The 12572-nt window shown below is 47.4% G+C and overlaps 1 protein-coding gene across 2 annotated transcripts in view; it reads right to left on the bottom strand.

Annotated features, from left to right (window-relative positions):
* Nucleotides 1-12294, bottom strand: part of MFSD2A (major facilitator superfamily domain containing 2A) — a 37161-nt gene extending 24867 nt beyond the window's left edge. Inside the window, exons 1-3 of one of the 2 annotated variants that reach the window (XM_033157730.1) lie at nt 11901-12294; nt 6038-6163; nt 4875-4999 (exon numbers count right to left, since the gene is read on the bottom strand). In XM_033157730.1, the coding sequence (XP_033013621.1) occupies nt 4875-4999; nt 6038-6163; nt 11901-11990 (341 nt within the window). In that variant the 5' untranslated portion in view covers nt 11991-12294. The remainder of the gene's footprint in view (nt 1-4874; nt 5000-6037; nt 6164-11900) is intronic. The other variant, XM_033157731.1, reaches the window with a different exon arrangement.
* Between the last annotated feature and the right edge of the window lie 278 nt (nt 12295-12572).

The following is a 12572-nucleotide window of genomic DNA, read 5'->3' as shown; positions in this document are numbered from 1 at the left end:
TTAAATTTATCCCCCAGGGTGTGTGCAAGACTACTTTTCTCCATCTGGCAAGGGAGGAGAGCAAGGCAGGCAGACGGGAGAGAGAGAAATTATTTTAATATGACTCATGGGCATTTTGCCCCACAGCATGCCAATTCCCATGACGCGGAAAGGAAAAGTGACGTGTTTAGGACACTAAGACAATCACAAGCGTCCTGGTATTCTGAACTGCTTCTAGATACTCAGTATTTGCGTAGCCTTCCTCTTGCCCCTGGGCTTAAAAAAAAAATCCCCATAAACTCTACATAGCTCAATAGTGCTGCGGAAAGTGGGGGAGTGCTCACACCCTACAGTGGGGGTGCCCTTGTGGAGATCCCCGTGTAAAACACCTTTTTAGCAAGAATGACTGCTACAGAGTTCAAGACCCCACGGCCAGCTTCATCCGTTTCCTCCTCTCCAAGCCATTCTAAGAGTGACAGAGTCTCCCAGCGGTTTGACTTCTAGTAACCCCCACCCGCTGATCCGCAGAGATATATGAAACAGGCTAGACAGGCACACACCCTGGCTCTCCATTGGCTGAGCTCAGATGGTGTGTTCCACTGCAATCTCTTCTCCTTCCCCGCCCACCGGCTTTAACCGTTTCCTCTGCCATTTGTGAAACAGCTTCCTTCCACACACGTTGCTCTTGGGGAAAGGGAAAGAGTTTGATTTTCAGCTCGGCTTCAAATCAGAATGGAAAGTGTGAGGCGGGGGTAGGGGGTGGGGTGGAAGGAGATACTATTTTTTTTATAAAAAAAATTAAAAGCAGATTTTTCAAAAGTAAGCCTTGCTTCCATGTTGAAGTGTTTAAAAGCAAACTTTTCACTGTATTATTATTGGTGTTTTATTTATTTATCATTATTAAGATTTATTAAATTTCTATCCCAACCTTCACCCTAGGAGCACAGGGCAGTTTACAATGTAAAAACACAAAGATACATAACATAGTACCAAGCAACAACAATACTGTATCGCCCAGCCACCCAGTATTATTACTGAGTAGTAAAACCCTGGCTCAATTTGCATGAAATGATATGCTAAACCACAGCTTAGCACAAATGAGCAAGTTTCCCAAGCAAAGATGGCAGCCACAGTGCTTCTGCTGCTGCTTCCAGAACCAAACTGGGGCCAGACAAACCAATAAGCTGTAACCAAGATCTGTTCTTGGTTTACCGCTTGTACAGAGAAGTCCTCAATCACCTACCACAGAACCCCTGCAAATCATACTGGGGCACCTTCTAGGGTGCATGGAGTCATGGTCCTCACAGTCATCGCCTGCAAATTGAGCGTGTGTTCCAGAAACACCCACCCACACCTGTGTTTCTCCTCGTGGCTACTTCTTGGAGAGGGAAGATGCCCAAAAGCCACTGCAGAGAAACATGCTAAAGATGTTGTGGGCAATATTAGAGTAAGGCTACAAGCCTTCGCATGCTAAGCCCCATCAAAGACAGTGGGACTTACTTCTGAGGAGATGTGCACAGGATTGCATCGCAGGAGCGAGCCCTGTTCCCTGCAAGCCTGACAGGAGAGACGTGCGATGAAGAGGGAGCCAATTTTAGAGAGAAGCAAGCCGACTCAGACTGATAAGGACACGACCTCATAAGCCATCTGCTCAGCCCACTTACTGCATCAGAAATCACAAAACTTAACTGCTCTTTGACATGTTGCTATTCTGGACTTTCAATATTTGCAACTCACCATCCGAGATGCAAAAGTGAGAGAGAAGCACTGGTGCTATGGAAGCTATTAAGCACACTCACACAAACTACATGAAACCTTGCCCTTTGTCCCCAGCAACATCTCAGCTGCAATAAACTGCCAGGCAAGTTATTACTAAAATATGTTTAAAAGAATCAGTCCTAGCTTAACAATGGCCTAGACGCTCAATGTCACAGCTAGGGAAGGCTTTCTGTTCTGCAATAAGCCCGCTTACAAAAGATTTCCATGAGATCATGTACAGGTGAGGATGAAGTCACATTTGTTTCTGCATATTCTTAACACATTCCAGACACTACTGAAACCATTCTGTCTTTGTGAGTCATATATACTAGCGCCAACAAGGTATCTGGATGAGGCACTCTCCTAACTGCAAAAAAATTTTTGCTTCCCAAGAATAAACTAGTCCACTACTCCCAACAAATTTAATTAGCCCCCACCCACTTCCTACTGACATCCTGGCCAGCATTTTATTAGCATATCATAAAAAGCCAGTGAGGATCTATATTATATACAGCAAACATGGGGAGCCTGGGCACTCCAGAGGATGTTGGGGTATAAATCCCATTACAGTTGTACCTCAGCTCCCACACGCCTTGGGAGTCAAACGTTCTGGTTCCTGAACAATTGAAAACAGGAAGTGAGTGTTCCAGTTTTCAAATGTTCTTTCGGAACCCGAACATTCGAAGGGGCTTCCGCGGCTTCCAATTGGCTGCAGGAGCTTCCTGCAGCCAATCAGAAGCCATGATTTGGAAGTCGAATGCTTCTGAAGTTGAACAGACTTCCGGAATGGATTCTGTTCGACTTCCGAGGTACGACTGTATTCCATCGCTGCTATACAGTATATCAATGGCTAACTGCTTCTCCAATAGCCAATCCCCATACAGCAAAAACAGAAGTAAAGCCACCCCACAGATGGAATACTTTGGAGAGTGGGGGGTGGGAATAGACATACGGACCCTAAGGCCTGCAGAAGTACCAAAACAACCACCACAAGGACAACCCAGAGAACAACCCAATAAGCACTGAGCAGAAAGCTGACCCAGAAAATGAGGAGGTGAAGGGGGGAAGGGGATAGGAGATGGGAATGAAATGGAATTACATGAAAGGGGGCACAGTTCACTGACAGGTACCCTGAACAGCAACATTCCACACAGCAACATTTTGTTGTAGGCCCCTCCAGTCTATGTTAGACGCCAACAGGAGTTTTTTCTGGCTTCCGACTGGCCTGCCTGGACTGAACCCAAATAGCATCATTGCATGCTGGCTGGGCAGACACCCGCCCTTTATTCCAGTCCTGGAACCTCAGCAAAGGCAAGAGCAGTGGGGGAGGGATATTTTGGGCCTGGTTTTAAGGCCAACAGAAGCAAAACAAAAAGCACCAAGTTGCACCAGCAAATTTAAGAATCCCAAAGGGTGGGGTGGAGAGTATAATCATGCCCTACCAAGGAAAGGCATATCTAATTTCTCCCTGGGCAGTTCCTCCCCGCCCAACCCTTTTTCATATGTTATCCACTGTTAGACCCTTCGACCAGTGAGCAATGCAATCCTAGTGACAGAAGCAAATGCTTCCCAGATTCAGAGGCTGCCGCTATACCTCAGCCATAACAAGCTAATGTTGACTGTCAGCTGAAAGAGGATTGGGAGAGTTCAAACACAAGCAGCTGTCTCCTACGATGCTTTTCCTTATAAATCCCAGGGTGCTAGTTAGCCTTTTTAAAATTTATTTTGCTGCAACTTCAATTTATCAAGAAGTTCCACTTTATCCATAGGAACCTGAATAGCCACAATGGTTTCTGGCCCCACTGCAAGTTCCGATTTGATACTCATTTCCACCCTTCAGACATCCACTTTCAGACAGCCTCTCTCTTCCCTAATTTCTCCAAGTACTGAAAACAGGAAATATTTGGGTAATATACTGCCTTCCAGATTCTTTTGTGCCCAATGTGTGAAGAGTATTGTGGAGACGTAGGCCTGTTAGGAAAGAGGTGGCAGCACTCTCCTAGTCCTCAAGGGGGGAAAGGCTGCTGTTTGCCCAGGCACCAAAAGCTTTCCAGTCATTTACACTCTCCAGTACTAGATGGGAAAAGCTGTAATTCGAAGGTACAGCTTTTAGCCTTGCATGCTGAAAGGTCCCAGGTTCTATCTTCAGGAAGAGCTGCAACCCTGCCTGACAGGGAGCCTCTGATTATCAGTGATGACAGTATTATTAAAAATATCTGTTACCCAGTTTTCACCTATACCAGGGGTGGGGAAGCTCTGGACTGGGAGCCAGATTTAGCCCTCCAGACTTAGCTATCTGGCCCTCAGGACATTCACCACACCCCTCACTGCCCCTGCATTGCACCATTTGGCTGCAATGTGTCCTTGCGCTGGCAGAATACCTCTTGCTTGCCTCAGGAGTTTCCCCTACACAGGAGACTAGAATGACCAATCTCTGCCATTAAAATTCCACTCTGGGGTTCTTCCTCATCATGTAGTTTTAAAAATAAAATAAAAATAAAAGCCTGTTCACAAATATAAGCTCTTGCCAGATTTAATTAGCAGCCATTCATCTTCTTACTCTGAATTGCTCTCTTACCCTGCTGGTTCAGTCCAAAGATAATTTAAATAAAGTCCATTCAACCTCAGTCAAGGGGGGAGTGCATAATAAAGCATTGTTAAATCCTTTGTTGGGCATAAATCAAATGCCTGCCCTCTCTCTTCCTCGTTATCAGACAGAATAACATAGCTACAACTACACACGGCTCATTCATTTTGCAGGGGAGGCCAAGAAAGAAAAAGGCAATTTTTCCAGCCAAGGAAGAAAGGTCTGAATCCAGACTTCTATTCCTGCAGCTGGTGGGGTCCTTTCCTCCCTGTCGCTGATTTAGGGTCATTTGTCCCTATCTCAAACAATGCCTCTTGCTTGCCTTAGGAGTTTCCCCTACACAGGAGACTAAGCTGAGGGGGCACAGAATTGAGAAGATATATGAGAAGATCGCCAATTTTTGGCTTCACATGGGGAGCCATATTATCAAAGATCTGCCCCGAAACAGGCCCCCACTCCATTCACAAATGCATGTGCTTCTCATCATAGTGACAAGCACTATGCACTGACTAGCTCTACGAATCCCAAATTTAGGCAAAAACCAGCTTACCAGGGCATCAGGCGTCCCAAGCGACTCCATGACGTTTTACTGATGAAGAAACCCACCAGTGGATCCGTAATGGCATCCCATGCGCGGCCCACAAAAAGGATGATGGATGCATAGAAAGGGTCCAGCTATGCGGGAGAGGAAGAGATCCAATTCAGGTCAAGCAGCTTAAGACTGAAGGTGTGGAAGCACGTGAGTACAAGCTGAGGTTCCATCAGTTATGCTTTCCCAAGTGCACCATTTTTCTTTGTCATCTCAGGTGGTCTTTGTCTGCCCCCCACTAAGCTTGAACAGCTTGTGACCTACCACACATTACAGAAGCTCAGCAGGCAGGGAGAGATGACACCATAACACAAAAACCAGCAGCAACAAAGTGCAGCCTGTCAGGAGCTTGGAAAAATCCCTCAAGGCAGGCATCAAAAACTGGAGGGTTTTCAAGCCCCAGGTGGCTAGTAGGGCACATTTTCCTTGGAAGAGGAACTTGCATCATGAAATGCTACTCCTGCGAACAACATAATTTACACAGGGATATAGAAAGCTGCCTTATACTGAGTCAGGACATAGATCCATCTGGCTCAATATTGTCTATTCCAGGGACGTCCAACTCCCAATAGACTGATCTATTCACAGTATGAAAAAACTGGCAGCGATCTACCCATTGTCGTTGGGTGGTCCAAAGTTGTTGAGCTTTTTTAAGAAGCCACAGTGGTCGCCCCCCCCTTTTGGGGAGGGGGGAGGAGCTCACGGGGGGGGGGCAAAGATCTACCAGGAATACCCTGCGATCTACCAGTAGATCACAATCTACCTGTTGGACATGCCTGGTCTATTCTGACGGGCAGTGGCTCCCCAGGGTATTCAGACAGGAAGTCTTTCCCAGCCCTACCTGCCAGGGATTCAACCTGCGACTTTCTGCATACAATGCAGATGCTCTACCACTGAGCTATGGACCTTCCTCCAACAGTAGAACTCTACCACTCTCTTCTGCTATATTGTTACAGTATATCCAAAGGCAGCTTTCATGTAAGGGCCTGTCAGGCACAAGCGAAAACGCTTCTCCTGAAATGCCAAGTTTTTGTTTCAATTTGCAGCTTATTCAGTGGAGTGCTGCATTCCATCACGTTTGGGCCACCCCTCAAAAAGAAAACATACAAGCTGGTCAGACTTACCTGAGCCACATCCAACAAGTAAATCTGCAGAAAGAAGCCCAAGGCGCAGCCAGTGATCTGGTAGGGTGCTCCGCCAACGGCATAACACACTTTGCTGCATATCGATAGCTTTCCTTTGCTTTCTCTCTGGAAAATAGAGGACAGGACGTACTAAATTAGCCACCATCATACTAAACGTCTGATATGTCCAGAAGAGAGAGAGAGAGAGAGAGAGAGAGAGAGAGAGAGAGAGTGTCTCAAGTACCCAGAGAAACTGTCTTTCTTCCTTATGCATCCACCATTTTATTTTGTTGGGAGCTGCCCAGAGTTGTTATTATTATGCATTCATAGCAATTTAGCTACACAAATCAGCAAGCATACTGTTTTTCACACAATAACTTGTACATGCGTAGAGACAATGTGTACCAGTGTTCTACGTAACAGGTGAGTGAGCTTAAACACACAACTACGGTAATCCACACAGATCAATCTTGAGAGTGCATTGAAAGAGTTGAGTCCAACTTAAAGGTTATTTTCAAACGCCGCCTGCATAAAACACATGCAAATCATTCCCGGGCATATTCAGCTTCTTGTGGGAACAGCATGGCAACCTAACAACTTTGCACGTAGTTGAGGTTGTAGGTTTTTAAATCACCTTCTTGCATTAATCAGTCCAGAGCCTTGAATGACTTCCAAGCAACTTGTCATATCTGGTTGTATTAGCTCAAGGCATATTTGAGTAGACAGCTTTACTACTCCCCACTCTTACTAGCAAAGATTTACATTGCTCACTCACTGTTTGCAAACAGCTCTGCCTCAAATGGACAATGGAGTTGCATCAAGGACGGACAACAGAAGTTGCTTGTGCGTGTGTGGCAATGCATTCCACACCACAAAACTATATTTCCTGCTAACCAAGTAAAACTCTCCCTGTCTTTTTGTTCCCTGTCTATTCAGGGGGGTGGGGTGAAATGTTTATTTTATACGTCTTTTACAGGCTGCAGAATATTTACTTTTAAAAAGCTCATCACGGCATACAAAACTATGGCCATGACAAGCCTACTTCTTAAATAGGTAATAATTTAAGAACTGACCAATTTCCTAGCGGTGCAGCAATATCATCATCATCATTCATTCATTAAAATGCTAGCACATTTGCAAAGCTAAGCAGGGTCTGGTATGATTTCAAATTGGATGGGGGAATGCATCTTGAGATTCTTGCATTGCAGGGGCTTGGACTAGTTGACTCTCAGGGTCCCTTTCAGTTCTATGATTCTATGACCACTGCTTCCCCACCGCTAGCCTATATCTGGTTCTCTTAATGCTGGGGTGACTGAAGCCTGGCAACATCTGGGGAGCCACAGTTTAGCCTTCCCAACTGCCAGTGGTTCTCCAGAGTTTCAGAGGGGAGTCTTTACCAGCCCAATCCCAGGTGAGAGCCAGTGTGGTGTAGTGGTTAAGAGTGGTAGACTCGTAATCTGGTGAACCAGGTTTGTGTCTCCGCTCCTCCACATGCAGCTGCTGGGTGACCTTGGGCTAGTCACACTTCTTTGAAGTCTCTCAGCCCCACTCACCTCACAGAGTGTTTGTTGTGGGGGAGGAAGGGAAAGGAGAATGTTAGCCGCTTTGAGGCTCCTTAAGGAGAGTGAAAAGCGGGATATCAAATCCAAACTCTTCTTCTTCTTCTTCAGGTGATACTTGGGATTACCTGGAACCTTTTGTGCAGAAAGCAGGTGCTCTCTCTCTCTCTCTGTGCAGCAGCCCTCCCCAAAGGTAGAACAGTGGACTTGGAAGACTACCTGGTGAACTTTGTTCAGTCACATTCTTTCAGACTAAGCCTACCTCACAGGGTTTTTATGCAGACCAGACCAGTTAGGCTACCCCGAGCCTTTTGGAAGACTGAATAGCCCTACCTCTCACCCAATCAGCAACAGCAGTCCCATGTAAGGCTGTGTACACACTATTACCTTTAAAGCACACTCAAACCACATTCTTTCCTTCAAAGAATCCTGGGCACAATGGTTTACCCCTCACAGTGTTACCATTGCCAGCAACCCTTAGTGAAATGCAGTACCCAGAATTCCTTGAGGGGAAAAATGAGCTTTGAATGTATAGTGTGTATGCAGCTTTAAAGGTACAATCCAGAAAGATCCATCTTGTTTGCCCCCTCCCATTCTCAAGAACCAGGGTCTTACAGTTAATCATACACATACACACAGTATCTACTCAAAAGGAAGATGCAATGAGTTCAGTGGGGTTCACTCCTATGGAGTTTGGGATAGGTGTGCAGCCTTAAATTTTCTGAATATCATGTACCTGCTACAGTTCAGTCTGTGGTCAGATAAAGCAATAGTACTCTAACCAGTTACATGAAGTGCTTAAATACATTTTTAAAAACCCACATAAAATGGGTTCCCTTCTCCATGAAGCATCTGATAACACACACACTCTGCAGGTGCTGGCTGTCTAAACCAGGACTCCCACCACAAATATATAGTATTTAGCCATATGAACCTTTTCTGGAGAGAAGCACCACTTTGTTTCCATCATAAGTACCACCTGTGATCCAAGTCCTCATTTTCTGGCGGTGGTGCTCTCTTTAAGGCTGCACTCCTAAAATGCACTTCCTTCCACGAGAGCAAGCCCCATTGATCTCCATATACTTCTGAGTAGATATGTATAGGTTTGCACCACAATTGTTTTTAATCACTACACTGCACTGTACAGCTGGGATGGGGAAACTGCGGCCCTCCAGATGTTGCTGAACTTTCACCCTTCCTCATCACTGGCCGGGGCTGATGTGAACTGGAGTCCAACAACACAAGTTCTCTCTGCTTGCTTCAGAGAAGAAGAGTTTAGATTTGATATTTCCGCTTTTCACTACCTGAAGGAGTCTCAAAGCGGCTAACATTCTCCTTTCTCTTCCTCCCCCACAACAAACACTCTGTGAGGTGAGCGAGGCTGAGAGACTTCAAAGAAGTGTGACTAGCCCAAGGTCACCCAGCAGCTGCATGTGGAGGAGCAGAGACGCGAACCCGGTTCCCCAGAGTACGAGTCTACCACTCTTAACCACTACACCACACAGAAAAGCCATGGGCTCCCCCAGAAGAGATTCAGAGCAGCCCCATAAAGCAGGCCAGTATTACTATCACTGTTTTTCAGGTGGAGGCACAGCTGAGACACAGATGGCAACCCACAAAAGCCTACCTACTGAATCTATGGCAGAAGTGAGATTTGAATTGGTGGGCAGGGAAGACGCAAACACACATTTCCTGCCTCACTCTTTTAGTAAGATTATTCCGCCTAAGCTCCACGTGGCTGCCTGGCAATGCAACTGCTCCATCTATCTATGCAGTAAACTCGGAAGCAGGAAAGAAGAACAATGTGCACAGCTCCCTGGATCCACTGGACTGTATTTAATCTAGAAGATTAACAAAGGGGGATTGATTTACAGATAACAAGCAAACTTCTCTAGGAAGCAGCAAAAACCAACCGCTTTGAACGGAGCCAGTGGACTAACACAAGCCTAATTCTGCAAAGCAATCCAGCTGCCAAGTTTAGCAGCACAGCTGCATTCGCAGGGAGAACAGCTGGGGCAGCTCCCCACCCCCCAAGCCCCGGAATTGGGAACTGGAAAGGGAGAGGCCCTGAAAGAGACACGTACTTCAACGGCACTGGTGTACACTTTCCCCAGGAGGCGGGCTCCATCAACAGCGCCCTGTGGGAAGTTATGAGCTACTCTCACCCTATGCAGCACTGTACAGTACAAGGGGCTGCTGTAACAATGAGTCTCCAAAGCCTTTGCAAGGAGTGAGGTCTGGGCTTTCCACTACCAGAAGCCAATCCTGATACTAATTCAACAACAGGCAACCTTGAGCAAGGCACCTCTGTGCTTCTCGCCTTTCCTTTCTGTTGCAAGCAGTCAACCTCTCCAGTAGGGATGTTGCAACTAACACTGGAAGAAGCCTGCAAAGAATTTCATGGGGTGGGGGATGCTTTTGCCCCCACCATCAGCTGTATGGCAGGCTCCATAGGATTGCTCCTCAGGAGCACTTTTACACTATGCACCAAACAATTAAAATGGGCATGAAGCGTGCATGCCAAAGGCAAGAATCCCACCACCTCTTTAATAACTCTGACCTATGTTGAGTGATAATATTGCTAACTCTGAAGCAACCACACATGCTCTTGTAGCATATTGACTTTTTTTTGCAATTCAAGCTTGAATGAGTGGGCCTTCCCCCCCCCCTTATGGGGGGAAAACACACACACACACACACTGCTAAATAGCACCCCTGCTTTATACAAGAGGCTGGTCCCATTCAAGAAGTGTTGTGTTTCTCTGCTTTTAACCCAAGGTTCGCTGAAAGTCATTTGTCTCTAATCCTAGCTCATGTGCAGTTCCAAACCCCTTAAATTACACTCCTTACTTCATTCATTCACACAAGAACCTTCTTGGGTAGGTGAAATTTCCACGTACATTTTGCACCCCATTCAACATACTGCAAACTGTTCAACGATACCCTTTCGAGTCCTGGAATAAGGATCAATACTATCTACTACCAGCACTGGTAGTTTTTATTTAGTGCCCAGGGCTATTATCTTTTGACCAGCTTTCTCTCGCCTCTCTGCCCCAGATTCTCCAGAGTCTTCAACAGTCATGAGGAAGCCAACAGACCAAAATCCCACCTTGGAAGTCATGGTTAGAACTCAAGAAGAGTCTTCCCTTCTGGATCAGGTCAGTGGCCCATTTAGTCCAGCATCCTGTTCTCAGGGACCAACCAGATCCCCTATGGAAAGCCAAGACCAGAGTCCAGCAGCAAAACTCTCCCCACTTGCGATTCTCAGAGGAATATTGCCTCTGACAGTGTGGGAGAAGGAGCATAGCCTTTTCCTCCAGTTTAGACTCTAAACTTTAGAGTTAAAAACTAGACATAGACCCCCCCCCTTTCCATATAGTTTAGCTTACAAAAACAAATGTAATAAGTTTGTACATTAGTATGGACACCCTATAAATCAATTATTACTTTATGCTCCCTATCCTCTTTATTTCCACCTGGACCTCCCACTCCGCTATGTATATGTTTTAAATGCATATGAGAAAGCGGGAACAAGTCCGATTTTCTAGTTGCCAGGAAGTTAAAACAGCGCGAGCGACCCCCACCCATCGAGAGTAAAGGGAACGCGGCGCCTTTAAGGAAAGTTTGCCCTTGTCTCTAATGAATGAACTTGAACGGCTCGGCGGCCTTTGGAGCCGATTTACTACCACTCGAAGGTTGTGTGGGAAGAAAAAAGGCAGGGGGTGCAGCACCCCTCGCGCAGCAGGCTAATGGCCCCGGCCCTCCGCTCCAGCCGAGCTGAGGCGCCTCCCGAGAAAATCCAGCCTTGACAAAGCGCCTCCAACCCGCCACAGTCCTCACCCGAGATGTGGGCCGTTCCCCTCCTCTCATCTCATAAACCTCATTAGGAGTCCTCCCGTCACCACCCCCACGCCCCAATCCCGACGGGATTCGGATCTGCCACATCGCTTTGACGCCACGATCCGCATCCCGGCGTTGGGGCGAGTCGCAGGATCGAGAGTCTTGTTTCTGCTCCGGACCAAAGCCTCTCTCTTTGCACACACAATGCACGACCCTTTGAAGGAGAAGAAGGGGGGGGGGAATACCAAAGGCCATCCGGATCGAGCCATCCGGATCCACTCACGTGGCAGCCCCGGTCTTCCCAGCCATGCCTCCTCGGGAGTAACGCACGATGGAACTCCCCTCTTCCCGAGCCCAGCGTGCGAGGATCGCGGCTTCAAATTCCTTGGGGATTTCTAAACTCCCCACCCCCGGCCCGACCTCCCAAAGGGGACGCCCCCTCTCTCACATTTTTCCTTACGTACCTTGGGACGTATCAGTTCCTCTTGCTTTAAGATACTTTGCTGCAAAAGACCCGCAGTTGCAACGCTCTCCGCTCCTTCTCCTTTGGCCATCTGGCAAAAAAAAGGAAAAAAGCCAACCCCAAACCCCGACCCGATCCCCTTCACTGGTCTTTCCTTTCCTTCTTTCCTTGCTTCCTTCGCTTTTTTCTTCTCCTTGTTGCTCGATTGGTCGCTCTTCGCTTTGCCTTTTCGCAAGTGAAAGTACCCCGTCGACAAAGGAGCACGACGTATTTGATGGCCAGATAAGCGCGCTCGCAAGAACGGAGCGGCGTGGCGTTTCCTTTCGCTTTTTCCAAGGCGAAGGTCCCGCTCGAAGCCGCCCAAAAGTGAGTGAGTGAATGAATGAACGGCTCGACTCGAGGCAGATTGAATTTCACTCGCACGCTGCTGGCGGAGGCCCCGCCCTCTTGCTCGTGAGACACGCCCCCTCCCCTCGCCCCAGGGCTGGTGGGTGTGGGCTGGCAGCTGCCCAGCGCACACCCACCAGCCCTGATCCTCTTTTGCTCCTGTGCCCATAATTGGAGGCGCCACCCAATATAACGCGAGAGCCAATCAGCGGCTGCGCCGGCGCAAACACCCCCCATTTACCCACCGCCTTCTGCCTGCCTCCTCCTCCTCGCCGAAGCAGACAAT

Source organism: Lacerta agilis, chromosome 8, assembly GCF_009819535.1.
Source record: "Lacerta agilis isolate rLacAgi1 chromosome 8, rLacAgi1.pri, whole genome shotgun sequence".
Classification (NCBI taxonomy): domain Eukaryota; kingdom Metazoa; phylum Chordata; class Lepidosauria; order Squamata; family Lacertidae; genus Lacerta; species Lacerta agilis.
This window is presented reverse-complemented; position numbering and strand designations above follow the sequence as displayed.